The 21223-nt window shown below is 39.0% G+C and overlaps 1 protein-coding gene and 1 long non-coding RNA gene across 2 annotated transcripts in view; both read right to left on the bottom strand.

Moving 5' to 3' along the window:
* The window catches only part of LOC113466479, a 1461-nt gene extending 767 nt beyond the window's left edge, over positions 1-694 (bottom strand). Inside the window, exon 1 of the long non-coding RNA XR_003390867.1 lies at positions 633-694. This is a non-coding gene — a long non-coding RNA (uncharacterized LOC113466479). The remainder of the gene's footprint in view (positions 1-632) is intronic.
* LOC103506960 (serine/threonine-protein kinase Tao) overlaps positions 1-20730 on the bottom strand; it is a 34114-nt gene extending 13384 nt beyond the window's left edge. Inside the window, exons 1-10 of the mRNA XM_026821930.1 lie at positions 20624-20730; positions 9708-9996; positions 6992-7036; positions 6742-6892; positions 5777-5929; positions 4529-4864; positions 3386-3585; positions 2771-2966; positions 2398-2597; positions 1867-2100 (exon numbers count right to left, since the gene is read on the bottom strand). Of these exons, the coding sequence (XP_026677731.1) occupies positions 1867-2100; positions 2398-2597; positions 2771-2966; positions 3386-3585; positions 4529-4864; positions 5777-5929; positions 6742-6892; positions 6992-7036; positions 9708-9996; positions 20624-20640 (1821 nt within the window). The 5' untranslated portion in view covers positions 20641-20730. The remainder of the gene's footprint in view (positions 1-1866; positions 2101-2397; positions 2598-2770; positions 2967-3385; positions 3586-4528; positions 4865-5776; positions 5930-6741; positions 6893-6991; positions 7037-9707; positions 9997-20623) is intronic.
* Between the last annotated feature and the right edge of the window lie 493 nt (positions 20731-21223).

The raw sequence follows: 21223 nt of genomic DNA, 5'->3' as shown, positions 1-21223 counted from the left end.
TAGATTTTTGTCTTTTATTATTTATTTGTATTGTTGTGTGTATTTTACATTGGGACCGCATGACGACTTGACGAGAGGAAAATGGGAATATTTGGGAAATGCGAGAGGGAAAATGGCTAATGGTCATGATCCCGACCATTTGCAACACACACTACATTATTTGTGTGTTGATAGTCCTTTAATGTTAGGCTCAGACGGACGGAAATAATTCCCCATCCTATGTCTTACCTTCATACTCTGCTGCTGGACTCATCCTATGTCTTACCTTCATACTCTGCTGACTCACCCTATGCCTTACTTTCATGACTCTGCTGACTCACCCTATGCCTTACCTTTCTACTCTGCTGACTCATCCTATGCGCTTTACCTTCATACTCTGCTGAACTCATCCTATGCCTTACCTTTCTACTCTGCTGACCTCACCCTATGCCTTACCTTCATACTCGCTGACTCCATCCCTATGCCTTACCTTCATACCTCTGCTGACTCATTCCTATGTTTTACCTTCCATACTCTGCTGACCTCAATCCTATGTTCTTAGCTTCATACTCTGGCTGACTCATCCTATGCCTTAGCTTTCAATACTCTGCTGACTCTTCCTATTGCCTTAGCTTCATACTCTGCTGACTTACCTTCTTTTCCAGCTCACTGGTGTGCTTCAGCGTCAACTTCTCCAGTTCTCGGCTGAACTGCTTGCAGGAGAGTCTTCGTATTCCTTGTCTAGCAGTGGACTTGTGCTGATCCATCTCCTATTTTACAATTTCTCCTTCTAGTTTGAGCAGTTGCAGCCTGGGTGTTCACGGGCGGCATGCGCTTGTATCCGCTCATCTGCTCGTGCAATCTCCTCCTGGAACGTGAGAGAGAGAGAAAAAAATAATAATAACAACATTAGCCAATTTTTTTTTATTTTTTTTTTTTCACAGAGGTTTGGACAGAGGGAACTGTAACTGCTATGTCTTATCGTCCCGAAATCGAGAGAGAAGGAAGACAGGATAGGAGAAAGCCAGCCGTTCCGAGAACGAACATTTATCTCGTCAGGATAAAATCCGTCCCGGGCGGGAATCGAACCCGCGGCCTAGCGCTTACAAGGCAGACGCACTACCAACTAAGCTAACTAGGCTGGTTTATTCAAGGAAAGTCACAAAAGATCAAATCAGGTAGCCGATGACCCTACTTACACCTATCACTTTGCTTTGTTTCTCTGATGTGGGACAAACTGCGGGATGAGTATGCTATGACACAGACCACATGAGTCTAAACAATCATCTTCGAATTCAAGTTGTGATTTTGTCGGAAAAGTCCTCCTTTCTCTTCAACTTCGGAACACTAAGACCTCTGTGTTGTTACAGCAGTTTCCTCTATCGAAATTTTTCCATAAAATACTCACCTGCACAACCAACCTCAGTGGTGCAGTGGTTAGAGCGGTGGACTCTGGATCTGGAGGTTGGTGGTTCGAGTCCAAGTCAAGTCATAAAATTGAGCATAGTGTGTTAAGCAGGGAACGACATTTGTGACAAACATATATGCTTAACACAATTGTGGATCTGGAGGTTGGTGGTTCGAGTCCAAGTCAAGTCATAAAATTGAGCATAGTGTATTAAGCAGGGAACGACATTTGTGAGAAACATATATGCTTAACACAATGGAAATTCCTTTTTACTCACCTGCATATGTTCCTTCTGTTGTTTGGTGACAATTGATGTCGTCCGAATAGTGGCGAAGTTGTTTGGGGCTCCTCCCCCTCCTCCTCCGCCCACATTATTACTTCCCCCTCCTGCACCGCTATGATGTGCCCCCTGGTGTCTACTGCTGTCTCTATCCCGATCCATACTGCCCGAGCCCACATCTCTCCCGCCCCCACTTCACCTGCATATGTTCCTTCTGTTGTTTGGTGACAATTGATGTCGTCCGAATAGTGGCAAAGTTGTTCGGGGCTCCTCCCCCTCCTCCGCCGCCCACATTATTACTTCCTCCTCCTGCACCACTATGATGTGCCCCCTGGTGTCTACCGCTGTCTCTATCCCGGTCCATACTGCCCGAGCCCACATCTCTCCCGCCCCCACTGCTACTTACAGTAGAGATGGAGTTGCTGTATGAACCCTGAGAACAAACCACAACCACAAGGAATTAACACACCAGTCCACGGGTAGCAAACACATGTCTAAATTAAGAGAATCACTGAAATATTGGACACACTGCTCCAACTTGAGCCTAAAACCCACAGGAAACATTTGTGCAATGCGATTGTTAAAATATATATATGTATATAAATATATTATATATATTTTTTGTAAAATGTTAAAATACTGAAAGTGAAGCTTAATCTCAGGATTAAAAATATTTTCCATCAAAATGAATCAGAATTTTAGCTTTTTTTTCGTAAGCTATGGCACTTACCTTACTGTTATTATTGTTGTAGGAATGTTGACTCAGATGAGTGACTGGATGATGGTGATGATGTCTGTTATGAGCTTGACTAGAAGAGTTGGGAGTGGGATCATGCGGGTTGACACCCACACCTACAGACTGGACTGAGTGTTCCGATGTGATTGAGTTGGACTTGGAGCTATCATTACCTGCCTGCTCATCCGGAGTATCTGTTCGAGAAGAGAGGGGGATTATTTATTTACTAAATACATTACATTTTTCCCCATCCGTGGCACAAGCCCTTGCTTTTATCAATGGGTACACTATTTATTGAATATTTTTCTTCTTTTTACTTTCCTTATCCTATAGGAAGCACAAGGCAGAGACTTGGATAACAACTCACCCAGTTTGACAGTGCCGGTCTCAGTGAGCAGAATATTGCCGGCTTTAACATCCCGATGTATGCGTCCCAGGGAGTGTAGATAGTTGAGACCTCGCAATACGCCACTACAGATAGCCGCTATTTCTTCCTCCTTCAGAGGTCGCTTGTGAACCTCGATGATGTCCGAGGCCGATCCTAGACAATACTCCATCACCAACTGGGGGGAGAATAGAGAGGAATAGTTACCTACTAGGGATTCGGTTAACTATAGATAATGGCTTACCTTATTTTATACTTGACTAGGGTTCTTATTATCTAATTTGGGTGTCTAATATGAATCTAATTAATAATAGTTAACTATAGAACTTAGTCTAAAAATGGGCTGATTATAGAGTCCCAACAGATGAAATTAGGTTAGGTTAGGTTGTGTTTAACTTATTTATTTTATTTATTATCATTATTATTATAGGTTTAACACTTTATTACGATTTAATAAAGTGAAATATTAGACTTTTAATATTAGATAGTATAAATTTTCATTTTTTTATATTTTTTTTTTCAAATACGTATTCCGCAAATGTAATAGAAAGTCGTGTGATGTTCACACCAGATTTTTTTGTAAGCTATGGCACTTACCTTACTGTTATTATTGTTGTAGGAATGTTGACTCAGATGAGTGACTGGATGATGGTGATGATGTCTGTTATGAGCTTGACTAGAAGAGTTAGGAGTGGGATCATGCGGGTTGACACCCACGCCTACAGACTGGACTGAGTGTTCCGATGTGATTGAGTTGGACTTGGAGCTATCGTTACCTGCCTGCTCATCCGGAGTATCTGTTGGAGAAGAGATTTTTTTTTTTTTAAGAGGTTTAATAGATCACACCTACAGACTGGACTGAGTGTTCCGATGTGATTGAGTTGGACTTGGAGCTATCGTTACCTGCCTGCTCATCCGGAGTATCTGTTCGAGAAGAGACGGGGATTATTTATTAAATACATTTTTATTAAATACATTTATTTATTAAATACATTACATTTTCCCCCATCCGTGGCACAAGCCCTTGCTTTTATCAATGGGTACACTATTTTTTGAATATTTTTCTTTTTCTTATATTGAGAGATTTGTATTGAATAACAAATAAATAGAAAGTTCTCAAATACCTAAATTACAAAAAAAAACTTTGCTTGTTTACGGACTGAGTGGGTTTCTTTGACATCACCACAGGCCAGTATTTCTCGAACTCTGAATTAACTGAAAACACTCTGTAGTAAGATTGGGCATTACTCAGTGCCTTGGTGTAGATGCTCACCTGGTAAATAGGAAAATCCGCCCCGGGTGGGAATCGAACCCACGGCCTAGCGCTTACAAGGCAGACGCACTACCAACTAAGCTAACTAGGCTGGCACTTTGCTTGTTTACGGACTGAGCCATTGACTGAGTGGGTTTCTTTGACATCACCACAGGCCAGTATTTCTCGAACTCTGAATTAACTGCAAACTCTCTGTGGTAAGATTAAGCATTACTCAGTGCCTCGGTGTAGATGCTCACCTAGTAAATAGGAGGTCGTGAGTTCAATCCCAGCCGAGGTATGGAATTTCATCATCAATATGATTTGAGAATAATAGTAAATAGGAGGTCGTGAGTTCAATCCCAGCCGAGGTATGGAATTTCATCATCAATATGATTTGAGAATTTGACCACAATGTTAGTGGTGGTGGCCTACTGCTGGAGTAAAGGGATTTTTTAGTCCTATAAGCATTTCCTATTACTACTCACCATCAGGATCTATGGTACTCTCCGTGTCTGCACCGTCCGCCATGAGGATCTTCTTCATCTTGCGATAGTTGAGATTGTCCAGATCCCTCACCGCGGCCTTCGTCCTCCGGATCAGATCCACCAGTACCGAGGGGGACCGAGGCCGTGTCACTAGATCATGCGTGAGGAGACGGCCGGAGCTAGGCCGGTCGGCCGGGTTCTTGGCCAGACAGGAGGACACGAAGTGAGCGAACGTATCGGACCAGTCCGAGGATTGCAGACACGGGGTGTCATTCTGAGCGATGTGATACAGGGCACTCATCGCGTTCATGTTGAAGTAGGGGGGTTTGCGCTCCGCTGTAGAGGAAATGGTTTTAATTACGGACCAGTCCGAGGATTGCAGACACGGGGTGTCATTCTGAGCGATGTGATACAGGGCACTCATCGCGTTCATATTGAAGTAGGGGGGCTTGCGCTCCGCTGTAACAGGACGTATCGGACCAGTCCGAGGATTGCAGACACGGGGTGTCATTCTGAGCGATGTGATACAGGGCACTCATCGCGTTCATATTGAAGTATGGGGGCTTGCGCTCCGCTGTACCAAAGGAAATGGTTTTAATTGAGTTATTTACTGAGGGAAACTATAACTCCTTGTCCTGACATTGATTAAGGTTTTCATTTGTTTTTATTCGAGTGCAAAGAGAATTGCAACTGAATTGAATTTATTGGTGCAATATGAACAGTTTTGAAGCTAGTATGCACACAAGAACATCCGTCAGTTTTAAAACTTTGAAGTTAGTATGCAAGTAAAAACATCATGAACAGTTTTGAAGCTAGTATGCACACAAGAACATCCGTCAGTTTTAAAACTTTGAAGTTAGTATGCAAGTAAAAACATCTTTGAGATTTAAAGTTTAATACACACTTTTAAAAAGACATGTGAAAACAAAACTGGAAAGATCAATGGAAAGTTGACAAATTCGTAAATTTCCCTGTGACTTTTTTGTGTGAAAACACACCGTTTTGAAACATTGCTACGACACAGAACACAGGAGTTTGATGTATCAGGTGTTTCATTTTTAAGGAGGGGAATGACATTGGAACTTACCCAATTCAATACACGTGATTCCCAGAGACCATCGTAAATTTCCCTGTGACTTTTTTGTGTGAAAACACACCGTTTTGAAACATTGCTACGACACAGAACACAGGAGTCTGATGTATCAGGTGTTTCATTTTTAAGGAGGGGGGAATGTCATTGGAACTTACCCAATTCAATACACGTGATTCCCAGAGACCACACGTCCACCTTGCCATCATATTGACCCTCATCCATAGCTAGAATCACTTCAGGTGCCATCCAATAGGGAGTGCCCACGAAACTGTTAGCAGGACACTTGATACTGGCTGAACCAAAATCCGCTGTACAAACCAAACAAGTGGGAAGGTAAATTAGATTCAATTTTAGAAAAAAAACTTGCCTGTTTAGGAGAAAGTTCCCCCCTCCCGGGTAGGAATCGAACCCACGACCTAGCGATTACAAGGCAGATGCGAGATCACCTTGTAATTGTTATTCAAATGTAAAAATAAATAAAATGAAGTCTCGATAATATTTATTTTATCTAGGACGACATCGAGAGTACCTACATGTCTTGTGTTCCACTGATCTGTAGAAGTCACTCGGAGTCAAGATAAATTTCTAAATAAATTTAGCTAGAAAGGTCCACTAGGCCTGCCATATTAGCCAAATGAACAAATATGCTTTTCAAGTGTCAGGTACACATGTTTGCCAAATTTCACCAAAATTGGAAAAATCGAATCGTTTTTTTAAGAGGTTTGACAGAGGGAACTGTAACTGCTAGGGTCTTATCGTCCCGAAATCGAAGAGAGAAGGAAGACAGAATAGGAAAAAGCCTGCCGTTCCGAGAACGAACATCATCCCATTAGGATAAAATCCGCCCCGGGCGGGAATCGAACCCGCGGCCTAGCGCTTACAAGGCAGACGCACTATTGACTAAGCTAACTAGGCTGGTTTATTCAAGGAAAGTCCACTAGGCCTGCCAAATTAGCCAAATGAACAAATATGCTTTTCAAGTGTTAAGTACAGGTACACATGTTTGCCAAATTTCACCAAAATTGGAAAAATCGAATCGAACGCCGCCGGCGGCGGGACCTAGCGCTCACAAGGCAGAGAAGCTACACTCCAAGTTAACCAGACTTGGATAACAACTCACCCAGTTTGACAGTGCCGGTCTCAGTGAGCAGAATATTGCCGGCTTTGACATCCCGATGTATGCGTCCCAGGGAGTGTAGATAGTTGAGACCTCGCAATACGCCACTACAGATGGCCGCTATTTCTTCCTCCTTCAGAGGTCGCTTGTGAACCTCGAAATTGAAAAGGGCAAAGTGTTCGGTGAAACACTTCAGCTGTTGCAATCTATTCCCCATTCCCTCAACATGAAACTCCCGTTCGATCCAGTGAACCTCGATGATATCCGAGGCCGATCCTAGACAATACTCCATCACCAACTGGGGGGAGAATAGAGAGGAATAGTTACCTACTAGGGACTTTTCTTTTTCTTGTCTAGGTGTTCTTTATTTTATTGTTCCAAACAAGGAATTATATAACACTTTATTAGGATTTAATAAAGTGAAAGGGACTTTTCAGTCTCATTCTGGCAGGATAAATAAGGTATATTCTATTCTATTCTATTCTACTAGGGGTTCGGTTAACTATAGAACTTAGTCTAAAAATGGGCTGATATGGAGTCCCAACAGATGAAAGTAGGTTAGGTTGTGTTTACCTTATTTATTTTATTTATTATCATTATTATTTTAATTATTATTATTATTATATAACACTTTATTAGGATTTAATAAAGTGAAAGGGACTTTTCAGTCTCATTCTGGCAGGATAAATAAGGTATATTCTATTCTATTCTATTCTACTAGGGGTTCGGTTAACTATAGAACTTAGTCTAAAAATGGGCTGATATGGAGTCCCAACAGATGAAAGTAGGTTAGGTTGTGTTTACCTTATTTATTTTATTTATTATCATTATTATTTTAATTATTATTATTATTATATAACACTTTATTAGGATTTAATAAAGTGAAAGGGACTTTTCAGTCTCATTCTGGCAGGATAAATAAGGTATATTCTATTCTATTCTATTCTACTAGGGGTTCGGTTAACTATAGAACTTAGTCTAAAAATGGGCTGATATGGAGTCCCAACAGATGAAAGTAGGTTAGGTTGTGTTTACCTTATTTATTTTATTTATTATCATTATTATTTTAATTATTATTATTATTATATAACACTTTATTAGGATTTAATAAAGTGAAAGGGACTTTTCAGTCTCATTCTGGCAGGATAAATAAGGTATATTCTATTCTATTCTATTCTACTAGGGGTTCGGTTAACTATAGAACTTAGTCTAAAAATGGGCTGATATGGAGTCCCAACAGATGAAAGTAGGTTAGGTTGTGTTTACCTTATTTATTTTATTTATTATCATTATTATTTTAATTATTATTATTATTATATAACACTTTATTAGGATTTAATAAAGTGAAAGGGACTTTTCAGTCTCATTCTGGCAGGATAAATAAGGTATATTCTATTCTATTCTATTCTACTAGGGGTTCGGTTAACTATAGAACTTAGTCTAAAAATGGGCTGATATGGAGTCCCAACAGATGAAAGTAGGTTAGGTTGTGTTTACCTTATTTATTTTATTTATTATCATTATTATTTTAATTATTATTATTATTATATAACACTTTATTAGGATAAACACAACACAAGTTGCCAAATACCTACTTATACATGGGGGGGGGGCAAACAAAGTGGATATAGTTATTACATCTATAAAATGTGGGTACAGGAGCAAATAATGTCAATCATTGGAGAGGGAGAAAGCAGAGTACTGAAACTTTATTTTTACTAATAAAAATCTGGTGTGAACATCACACGACTTTCCTCATCCTATTGAATGATGCTTACCGTTTAGTCGGTATAGCTGAAAACCGCCAAAAAATGGTCAAAATACCGCCAACCGCAGCACCTATCTCAACCAAAAGTTTCGTGTCGCATCCTTGTCACACTTGACATCTACATACCAATTTTCAAGTCTCTAGCTCTTACCGTTCTCGAGATATTTTGTTTACAGACAGACACACACACGGACCAATGGCTGAAACTTTGGATTTAGGCTCTAGGGACCTCAAAACGTGTTTTGGCACTAAAAACTGACCATCGAAATTTTGGGCCGATTACATTACTTTCCTTCCTATAGGATAAGGAAAGTAAAAAATGGAATCTAGGTTTCCCTCTGAGGGAAGAGCTCCAAGAATGCTTGCAGCATTCCCCCGCTGTATACCTAGGTAAGCTAAGTAATCTTTTGCTTTAAGTAAATACATTATCACTTTTCCATCGCCGGTTTTTTCTATCATTTTCCATTCCATCCTATGTCTTACCTTCATACTCTGCTGCTGACTCATCCTATGTCTTACCTTCATACTCTGCTGACTCACCCTATGCCTTACTTTCATACTTTTTTTTTTTTTTTTTTTTTTTTTTTTTTTTGTCGAAATGAAAGGAAACCCTTGTAAACCCTGTTAAAAAGTTCTTTAACGATTTCAATTGAGCTAACTTCTTTCATGTTGGCCTTCAAGTCAATTTGAACAGGTGACAAAAAGGGACTCCTCAGTCCTCCGCTGACAGTCTAAATAGAGTATTTGTAATGGTAGGTTTGTGGTCAAAATAAATTACAAGGTCTATACTTACCACTTCGAGCTCTCGTCATTTGTTCAATGATACACCTAAATGTTTGGGATGCATTGTAATGTAATTTCTTTATTGGCAAAATGTATACATTTAGTACAGAGAATCTTAGACAATGATAAAAAAAAGAGATTAAATCCCAGTAATAATTTAATTAAAAAAGTCAAAACCGAAATGTGCATTAGTCCTACATATTGAACTCCGCACAAGGCTTTATTGGCAAAATGTATACATTTAGTACAGAGAATCTTAGACAATGATAAAAAAAAAGAGATTAAATCCCAGTAATAATTTAATTAAAAAAGTCAAAACCGAAATGTGCATTAGTCCTACATATTGGACTCCGCACAAGAAAATTCGTCGGAGAAGACCCCCATTTCAATGTAATGTAAATGGTTATCAAGTTCTCACCCATGCCGTATGGTCGCGTAGATAGCAGCCCCGATACTCTATCGTGTTCGGATGTTTGAGTTGCCGGAGAAATCGAATCTCCTTCAATATATCTGCCCACTTCTCCGCGCACTGCTTGCCCAGGTAGGACATCTTCTTGATGGCGACTATCTCGCGCGACACCAGACAGCGCGCGTAGTACACCGCGCCGAAACTGCCATGCCCGATCTCTCGCAGGTCCTCGAAGATCTTCTCCGGGTCCTCCTTGTCAAACAACTCCGCGATCTCCGGGTCCTTGAGGCTCCCCGGCCTACGAACCAAACACAACACAAGGTGTCAAATACCTACTTATACATGGGGGGGGGGCAAACAAAGTGGATATACTTATTACATCTATAAAATGTGGGTACAGGAGCAAATGTCAATCATTGGAGAGGGAGAAAGCAGAGTACTGAAACTTTATTTCTACTAATAAAAAAATCTGGTGTGGACATCACACGACTTTCCTCATCCTATTGAATGATGCTTATTTTGGGTGTTCTTGTTCTTATGGCCAAACTTTTACAATATCTCTAACCGTTTAGTCGGTATAGCCGCCAAAAAACGGTCAAAAACCGCCAAAAAACGGTCAAAAACCGCCAACCGACAGACGACACCGAAGCGAATACAATAGTCCGTCCCTTATACCTTTTATTATTAGTAATAATAAAGGAAGGACGGACTAAAAAGAAGAAGCATTTTTACACAGTAGGTATATGCTTTTTGTCAAATTCCATTTATTTAGCTATAATATTTGACAAGAACTCTGGTATGAACAAACAAAACAAAACAATGAAACAATCTAAGTCAAGATTTATACAGATAAATAAACAAGCTAGCTTTAAACCATAGATTTGACAAGAACTCTGGTATGAACAAACAAAACAAAACAATGAAACAATCTAAGTCAAGATTTATACAGATAAATAAACAAGCTAGCCTTAAACCATAGATAAAAAATAAAATACATACCTACATACATTAATAAAATAGTAGTCTTTAAACCAAAGGTAAAGTAAATACAGAAGTAGAGAAATATTCTACAAAAAAAAATATAAAAAGGAATTTCAAAAACTCGTCCTGGATGAAAAGGCTGTATCTAGCCTCCACAGCCTAATCCGTAAGACTGGACACTGGAGGCCACATTCAAAGAAAAAAAATCGATTGTCAAAATGCCCATTCTTCTTCTTTTGGTGCCATTTCTCTAGAACGTTGGCAATTCATTCTTGTTATGGGCTGCTTGGAGAAGATCTGGCATACTTTTATTGAACCATTGTTTCCATTAGGTATTATTAACTATCCAATGGAGCAGTTGCACTTGGGTAAAATTTATGATTAAAAGGTCGATTTCTATGAAAAAAGTTGTGAAAAATCCAAATCTGAGGTCGAAACTCCGAAAAAATAACTGTAAAAGGTCGAAAATTCAATTTTTATTTTCCGTCAGAGTCCTGAACTCTGACTTTAGGAGATGCGCAGAAACGTATGCGCACAAACAGATTAATGTGTTGCCTGCGAGGGAGCTTTGCTTGGGACATTTGATGTGACGTCATCGCGTACGGGAACGTATGCCGTGACGTCAGAGTTCACGATTTACCGGTATTTAAAAATCGATTTATCTCGGGATCTAGAAGTCGTGGAAGAAAAAAGAAAAGTTCCGGAATCCCTCATTTTCCCTGCTTTTTAACTTTGAAACATCACCCAAGTAAGCGCAACTGTTCTATTGTTTTACTACTTGGATCCATTGGCTTTCTCTTATCCTGTCCTCTATCTCTCATCCATTTCGGGATAACACCTCCGCTGTTACAGTTCCCTCTATCAAACTTCTTTCAGAAAAAAATATATAGGTATTTACTAAAGTAGATTTTTTCAAGGTAACTTGAACATTGCTACACATTTCTTCTTCCTCTCTTCTCTCTTTCACTCATCTTCTGTTTTAACCTCCCTCTCCTGTCAGCAGGCCTTCAAGAGGCAGAAAAAATATTGGTGAAATCCAGCCTTAAGTAGTGTACTTTTGTACTTGTGTGGATTTCACCAATATTTTTTCAGCCCATAGAAGGCTGGTTAGGTTAAGATAGCAGCCTGTTAAGTTAAGTTCCACTTGATTTGAAGGTAGAGGCTTAACAGGGCTGTTAGGGGCTAAAAAACTTGCCCTGTAGATAAAACGTGGTTTTATTAGTTGACATCAGAAAAAGAACAAGAAATCTACTGAACAAATGCTTTGATAATCTCTAGGGTCTTGGATTGATTTTGGGTAAGTCTCAAGGAAAAATCAAAAGTCTCAAGTAGGTACTTATCTTTTTTTTTGGAATAATCCTAACACTAAAAAGATGGCCCTACTGCTCTTGCCTAGGGTTGTTCAACCTGTGGGTTACACCTTACAGCTCAAAGGTTAATGTCCAACACCCCATTATATTAACAAAAATACTTGCTCTCAAGTCAGAATCAGATTTGACTGATCTTTAATCAGATGTGCAGTCAGCTCCCATGGCATAGTGGTCACTGCACTTGCCTTGCACGTGGGAGACCTGGGTTTGATTCCCGGCGGGGTCAAGAAATTTGTATCATGCAAATGATTGATTCCGTGACTGGCTGTTATGGGCCCACTCAGCCTCGTGAGGGAAATGAGTAGCTATGACATATAAATGCGCATAGCGACCGGTGCCAGCATGGTAGGTAAACATTGGATTTAGGAAAATCCTACAATGCTGCAGTGAGCACCAAAGTTGTGACATAATAACACAAAGAAACTGCATTTACATTTAATCAGATGTTTGGGAATGATGATTCAGTGCAGCTTGAAAGCCAGTATTTTGTACATAAATATGGCCCTAAACCAAGGTCCCTGGTTAGCCTTATACTATCTGAGCTAGGTAACAGTCAGGTCTAATTATTTTTAATTCCTCAACCCTTTTGCTACAGAAGGGGTTACAATAAAATTTGTCTCTCTTTTCTGGAGTGAATCTCTCAAAATATATTGCTTAGCACGCTGCTGTTCTAGTTCTAACCTTTGAAGGAAGCAATGTTTCCTAACTTTTTGATCATTTTTATTTTCTTGATCCTAACTGGAATTCAATTAACATAAAATAAAACTGTGATTAATCATGGGGAAACTACCTATAACTCCTTGTCCTGACATTGATTAAGGTTTTCATTTGTTTTTATTCGAGTGCAAAGAGAATTGAACTGTCTGAATTGAATTTATTGATGCACTATGAACAGTTTTGAAGCTAGTATGCACACAAGAACATCCGTCAGTTTTAAAACTTTGAAGTTAGTATGCAAGTAAAAACATCTTTGAGTTTTAAAGTTAATATCACACTTTTAAAAAAACATGTGAAAAAAAAAACTGGAAAGATCAATGGAAAGTTGACAAATTCGTAAATTTCCCTGTGATTTTTTTGTGTAAAAACACACCGTTTTGAACACATTGCTACGACACAGAACACAGGAGTCTGATGTATCAGGTGTTTCATCTTTAAGGAGGGGCGAATGTCGTAAATTTCCCTGTGACTTTTTTGTGTGAAAACACACCGTTTTGAAACATTGCTACGACACAGAACACAGGAGTCTGATGTATCAGGGTGTTTCATTTTTAAGGAGGGGGGAATGACATTGGAACTTACCCAATTCAATACACGTGATTCCCAGAGACCACACGTCTACCTTGCCATCATATTGACCCTCATCCATAGCTAGAATCACTTCAGGTGCCATCCAATAGGGAGTGCCCACGAAACTGTTAGCAGGACACTTGATACTGGCTGAACCAAAATCCGCTGTACAAACCAAACAAGTGGAAAGCTAAATTAGATTCAATTAAAAAAAAAAAAAACTTGCCACGAAACTGTTAGCAGGACACTTGATACTGGCTGAACCAAAATCCGCTGTACAAACCAAACAAGTGGGAAGGTAAATTAGATTCAATATAAAAAAAAACTTGTTGCCCACGAAACTGTTAGCAGGACACTTGATACTGGCTGAACCAAAATCCGCTGTACAAACCAAACAAGTGGGAAGGTAAATTAGATTAAAAAAAAAAACTTGCCTGTTTAGCTAGGCCAGTTAAATATTATTAGATAGGCAATATAGGTATTTTTTTCCCCGTTTATTTTCCGTTTTTGATAGTTTTCCGTGTTTGATTTGTAATAGATAGTAAAGGGAAACCGTTTATATTGTAAATAAATAAAAATAAATTAGGAGAAAGTTCCCCCCCCGGGTGGGAATCGAACCCACGACCTAGCGATTACAAGGCAGACGCGATCACCTTGTAATTGTTATTCAAATGTAAAAATAAATAAAATGAAGTCTCGATAATATTTATTTTATCTAGGACGACATCGACAGTACCTAGATGTCTTGTGTTCCACTGATCTGTAGAAGTAACTCAGAGTCAAGATAAAATTCTAAAGAAATTTAGCTAGAAAGGTCCACTAGGCCTGCCAAATTAGCCAAATGAACAAAAATGCTTTTCAAGTGTCAGGTACACATGTTTGCCAAATTTCACCAAAATTGGAAAAATCGAATCGAACGCCGGCGGTGGGACCTAGCGCTTACAAGGCAGAGACGCTACACTCCAAGTTAACTAGACTTGGATAACAACTCACCCAGTTTGACAGTGCCGGTCTCAGTGAGCAGAATATTGCCGGCTTTGACATCCCGATGTATGCGTCCCAGGGAGTGTAGATAGTTGAGACCTCGCAATACGCCACTACAGATGGCCGCTATTTCTTCCTCCTTCAGAGGTCGCTTGTGAACCTCGATGATATCCGAGGCCGATCCTAGACAATACTCCATCACCAACTGGGGAGAGAATAGAGAGGAATAGTTACCTACTAGGGGTTCGGTTAACTATAGAACTTAGTATAAAAATGGGCTCATATGGAGTCCCGACAGATGAAATTAGGTTAGGTTGTGTTTACCTTATTTATTTTATTTATTACCATTATTATTTTAATTATTTTTAATATTATTATTATATAACACTTTATTAGGATTTAATAAAGTGAAATATTAGACTTTTAATATTAGATAGTATCAAGTTGATTTTTTTTTTGTCGAAATGAAAGGAAACCCTCGTAAACCCCGTTAAGAAGTTCTTTAACGATTTCAATTGAGCTAACTTCTTTCTTGTTGGCGTTTAAGTCAATTTGAACAGGTGACTCCTCAGTCCTCCGCTGACAGTCTAAATATGTAGAGTATTTGTAATGGTAGGTTTGTGGTCAAAATAACTCACAAGGTCTATACTTACCACTTCGAGCTCTCTTCATTTGTTCAATGATACACCTAAATGTTTGGGGTGCATTAGTCCTTCATTTGTTCAATGATACACCTAAATGTTTGGGGTGCATTAGTCCTACATACTGGACTCCGCACAAGGAAATTCGTCAGAGAAGACCCCCATTTCAATGTAATGTAATTGGTTATCAAGTATTGACAAATGGTAGATAGGGTACACCACCTTACTGATTGTGGATACAGAGTTGGTTTTGAAAAAAGGTCACTGACCTTTTGAAAAAAGTCTTTCTTATTACAAAAGGAAACAGACAGGTCAATTCAGTAAAAGAAAAAGTGATCACCAGTCAATTCATTTTTCCTCGGCTTCTAATGAAAACCTCTCTTCACACTCTCTTGACAAAAACACATCAACACTGAATAGACTTTCAAGACACAATTGAAGGGTATACCATTTATAAAAAAATGTATGTTCTGAGTTTTTTATCGATCAAAAATAAATGGAAACTTGTTAAAAAAAAAAAAAAGTTCTCACCCATGCCGTATGATCGCGTAGATAGCAGCCCCGATACTCTATCGTGTTCGGATGTTTGAGTTGCCGGAGGAGACTTTCAACACAATTGAAAAGGGCAAAGTGTTCGGTGAAACACTTCAGCTGTTGCAATCTATTCCCCATTCCCTCAACATGAAACTTCCGTTCGATCCACCTTTGTCAATAGTGAAAAATTTGTCTCATTTCGTATGCAAGAGCAGAGGAAGGGAACTGCAATACGCCATCTACTTAAATTGAAAAGGGCAAAGTGTTCGGTGAAACACTTCAGCTGTTGCAATCTATTCCCCATTCCCTCAACATGAAACTCCCGTTCGATCCACCTTTGTCAATAGTGAAAAATTTGTCTCATTTCGTATGCAAGAGCAGAGGAAGGGAACTGCAATACGCCATCTACTTGGCATCGCGATTCTAAAGAAGCAAAAGACACTTACGTTGTACAATGTAAGGAATACATTTGGTCTCTCTCCTAGGCGATAAACTTGCTCAGGAAGAAAATAACTTCGCCCAGGTCTGTTTGAATTTCCATTTTCACTTTGAACCTCGATGATATCCGAGGCCGATCCTAGACAATACTCCATCACCAACTGGGGGGAGAATAGAGAGGAATAGTTACCTACTAGGGGTTCGGTTAACTATAGAACTTAGTCTCACCTGCCTCGGTGGCGTAGTGGTCAAGACGCTCGCCAGGTAATCAGGAGGGCGTGAGTTCGATCCCTCGATCCACCTTTGTCAATAGTGAAAAATTTGTCTCATTTCGTATGCAAGAGCAGAGGAAGGGAACTGCAATACGCCATCTACTTAGCTTCGCGATTCTAAAGAAGCAAAAGAAACTTACGTTGTACAATGTAAGGAATACATTTGGTCTCTCTCCTAGGCGATAAACTTGCTCAGGAAGAAAATAACTTCGCCCAGGTCTGTTTGAATTTCCATTTTCACTTCGTACTTCTTCCTTCACCCGAAATTTCTCGGACAAAGATGGACGTCTGTATCAGCATTCGAATGAGGAACATGCGTACAGCGAGCTGCCGAGGAAAAGAGCCGTAGCGAAAATAAACTCGGAAACCGAACTAGAATTAAGCTAATTAATTAAAAAAGTTCACAGTGGTTTAATTCCAATAAAAACTAAAGATTTTCACTTCGTACTTCTTCCTTCACCCGAAATTTCTCGGACAAAGATGGACGTCTGTATCAGCATTCGAATGAGGAACATGCGTACTGCGAGCTGTCGAGGAAAAGAGCCGTAGCGAAAATAAACTCGGAAACCGAACTAGAATTAAGCTAATTAAAAAAGTTCAGAGTGGTTTAATTCCAATAAAAACTAAAGGGGACAAATTTGATTTCAGGCAAAAAATTACTACACTTTTTACACCTGTCGACTGATTTTTTTTTTTATCAAAAAGAAAAATTTTGCTGCAGCAAAGAAGCACTAGCGCCATGGTGGTGCGCCAACCATCTCAACCAAACGTTTTGAGTTGCATCCTTGTCACATTTGTGAACTACATACCAAATTTCAAGTCTCTAGCTCATATCGTTCTCGAGATATTTTGTTTACAGACAGACACACACACACGGACCAATGGCTGAAACTTTGGATTTAGGCTCTAGGGACCTCAAAACGTGTTTTGGCACTAAAAACTAACCATCGAAATTTTGACCCGATTACATTACTTTCCTTCCTATAGGATAAGGAAAGTAAAAAATGGAATCTAGGTTTCCGTCTGAGGGAAGAGCTCCAAGAATGCTTGCAGCATTCCCCCGCTGTATACCTAGGTAAGCTAAGTAATCTTTTGCTTTAAGTAAATACATTATCACTCTTCTATGGCCGGTTTTTTCTATCATTTTTCCCCCCAATCATTTGAGTACATTCAAGGAGCAAGGAAGAAATTAAAAAGTTTGCCATAAGGCCAGCCACTTACCATCAGGTAAGTAGACCTGACATGTACACCTGATCAGGTCCACCTGATACCTGATGAGCACACTCACTATCAGCTAGACTTGACAGGCGGATCTGGTCAGGTGTACCTGTCAGGTCTACAGGAGCAAGGAAGAAATTAAAAAGTTTGCCATAAGGCCAGCCACTTACCATCAGGTAAGTAGACCTGACATGTACACCTGATCAGGTCTACCTGATACCTGATGAGCACACTCACTATCAGCTAGACTTAACAGGCGGATCTGATCAGGTGTACCTGTCAGGTCTACCTGATAGTGAGTGGCTGGCCTAGGAAGACCAATCCTTTAGGGCTGTTTTGCCCTACACCTAAGCCTCATATTGGGCTTTTTGTATATGGAGTTAAGCTGAGACGTTAATTTAGGTCCAAAAGAGGGATTGATTTTAATAGAGAGGTTAGTGTGGCTTCAAGACAATATGAAGAAGAAAACAGTGTTCTGAGCTATGAAAATAACAATAAACAAGATAAAGATGGCAAATAAATAGAACGAGGAAGGAAGGAAGGAAGGAAAGAGATAAGATCTGTTTGGGCATGATCATTTCTCAGCAAGTTATTTGTATTTTTGTTTTTTAAATCTAGCATATAAGAACTTAGTCTTAAGATAGGGACCTTTGTAAAACAATGGGTAGTTCCCGTTTATTTAAATAAAATAAAAAAAGTACTTTATAGCACCTAACAGCTCAACAACCCTGCTGAAAATAACAATAAACAAGATAAAGATGGCAAATAAATAGAAAGAAAGGAAGGAAGGAAAGAGATAAGATCTGTTTAAGCATAATCATTTCTCAGCAAGTTATATGTAAGTATTACTTTATAGCACCTAACAGCATGAAAATAACAATAAACAAGATAAAGATGGCAAATAAATAGAAAGAAAGGAAGGAAGGAAAGAGATAAGATCTGTTTAAGCATAATCAATTCTCAGCAAGTTATATGTAAGTATTACTTTATAGCACCTAACAGCTCAACAACCCTGTTAAGCCTATAGCAGTAAAGCCTAAACCTACAATTCAATTAAACTTAACAGCCTGTCAGCAGGCCTTCAAGAGGGAGAAAATATATTGGTGAAATCCAGCCTTAAGTAGTGTACTTTTGTACTTGTGTGGATTTCACCAATATTTTTTCAGCCCATATTTTTTCAGCTAATATTTTTTCAGCTGGTTAGGTTAAGCTAGCAGCCTGTTAAGTTCCACTTGATTTGAAGGTATAGACTTAACAGGGCTGTTAGGGGGCTAAAAAACTTGCCCTGTGATAAAACGTGTTTTTATTAGTTGACATCAGAAAAAGAACAAGAGCTGTCAGCAGGCCTTCAAGAGGCAGAAAAAATATTGGTGAAATCCAGCCTTAAGTAGTGTACTTTTGTACTTGTGTGGATTTCACCAACATTTTTTCAGCCCATAGAAGGCTGGTTAGGTTAAGCTAGCAGCCTGTTAAGTTCCACTTGATTTGAAGGTAGAGGCTTAACAGGGCTGTTAGGGGCCCTGTAGATAGAACGTGTTTTTATTAGTTGACATCAGAAAAAGAACAAGAAATCTACTGAACAAATGCTTTGATAATCTCTAGGGTCTTGGATTGATTTTGGGTAAGTCTCAAGGAAAAATCAAAAGTCCAAAGTAGGTACTTATCAGAACAAGAAATCTACTGAACAAATGCTTTGATAATCTCTAGGGTCTTGGATTGATTTTGGGTAAGTCTCAAGGAAAAATTAAAAGTCCAAAGTACCTATCTTTTTTTTTTGGAATAATCCTAACACTAAAAAGATGGCTCTACTGCTCCCGCCTAGGGTTGTTCAACCTGTGGGTTACACCTTACAGCTCAAAGGTTAATGTCCAACACCCCATTTTATTAACAAAAATACTTGCTCTCAAGTCAGAATCAGATCTGACTGATCTTTAATCAGATGTTTGGGAATGATGATTCAGTGCAGCTTGAAAGCCAGTATTTTGTTCATAAATATGGCCCTAAACCAAGGTCCCTATCCTATCTGAGCTAGGTAACAGTCAGGTCTAATTATTTTTAATTCCTCAACCCTTTTGCTACAGAAGGGGTTACAATAAAATTTGTCTTCTTTCATGGAGTGAATCTCTCAAAATATATTGCTTAGCACACTGCTGTTCTAGTTCTAACCTTTGAAGGAAGCAATGTTTCCTAATTTTTTGATCATTTTTATTTTCTTGATCCTAACTGGAATTCAATTAACATAAAATAAAACTGTGATTGATCATGTACTGCTACTAACACACGTTTCCCATGCAGAAAAGTGACTGCTGTGTGATTACAGTCACACAGAAAGTTAGAGGAATGTCTCTGTAGTCTCAGGAATGTTTGGCTTTACTGAGCTTTCCCCTAAGCTTAAATAAAGTTGATTGAATCCAACAAGGAGAAAAAAAATATTAGGTGAATTATCAAGAGAGGAATACTCCCAGCCCTGCCTCGCTGCACGCTGCTTAATTAGTGACTAACGCTGTCACTTGGGGGGGAGTACTGTGGCGCTCACAACAACACTCAACACAGAATCATGTACTGCTACTAACACACGTTTCCCATGCAGAAAAGAGACTGCTGTGTGTTTACATACACACAGTCACACAGAAAGTCAGAGGATTGTCTCTGTAGTCTCAGGAATGTTTGACTTTACTGAGCTTTCCCCTAAGCTTAAATAAAGTTGATTGAATCCAACAAGGAGAAAAAAAATATTTGGTGAATTATCAAGAGAGGAATACTCCCAAAAGAATGCACAAAGCAAAACAGAAAAGACATGCATGATACAAATCTAATGCGTTAACTTGGCCAGCACCTGAGAGCTATGTCTAACTGATGAGTTCAAATAAGAACGAAACGCGTCTTAGGCTGCTCTCAGGTGTTGGCTAAACCAGTAATATTGGGACAATGACTATAATGAGACATAAACCAGTAATTAAACTTACTAGTAGTTCAATGTAGAACTCACTCGGAAAAAGGATCTTTACAGGATTCCCAATGGTCGGGCTCAAATTTTAATGAGATTTTTTTTTATGTTTTAGCATGTTGGCCAAGTCTTTTTGTAATGTAAATGCAGTTTCTCCCGAAAGAATGCACAAAGCAAAACAGAAAAGACATGCATGATACAAATCTATTGCGTTAATATAACATCAAATATTTCATGCTACGGTACAACTTACCTTGACCCGGCTGGCATTTTGGAATGTGCAATGTTGGAAATGGTGCAGATGTCACTTTGTCAAAATGTGAATTGATTAGAGATTGTCTGTCTCGACCAAAGGTAAAGTAAATACAGAAGTAGAGAAATATTCTACAAAAAAAATATAAAAAGGAATTTCAAAAACTCGTCTTGGATGAAAAGGCTGTATCTAACAGTATCTAGCCTCCACAGCCTAATCCGTAAGACTGGACACTGGAGGCCTCATTCAAAGAAAAAAAAATCGATTGTCAAAATGCCCATTCTTCTTCTTTTCGTGCCATTTCTCTAGAACGTTGGCAGTTCATTCTTGTTATGGGCTGCTTGGAGAAGATCTGGCATACTTTTATTGAACCATTGTTTCCATTAGGTATTATAAATTATCTAATGGAGCAGTTGCATTTGGGTAAAATTTATGATTAAAACGTGTCGATTTCTATGAAAAAAGTTGTGAAAAATCCAAATCTGAGGTCAAAACTCCGAAAAAATAACTGTAAAAGGTCGAATATTCAATTTTTATTTTCCACGTCAGACTTCAGGAGATGCGCAGAAACGTATGCGCACAAACATGAATTGCACAGAA

This window comes from Diaphorina citri, unplaced genomic scaffold, assembly GCF_000475195.1.
Source record: "Diaphorina citri unplaced genomic scaffold, Diaci psyllid genome assembly version 1.1 scaffold277, whole genome shotgun sequence".
Taxonomy (NCBI): domain Eukaryota; kingdom Metazoa; phylum Arthropoda; class Insecta; order Hemiptera; family Psyllidae; genus Diaphorina; species Diaphorina citri.
The sequence above is the reverse complement of the archived record's forward strand: the minus strand, read 5'-3'. Positions and strand labels throughout refer to the sequence as shown.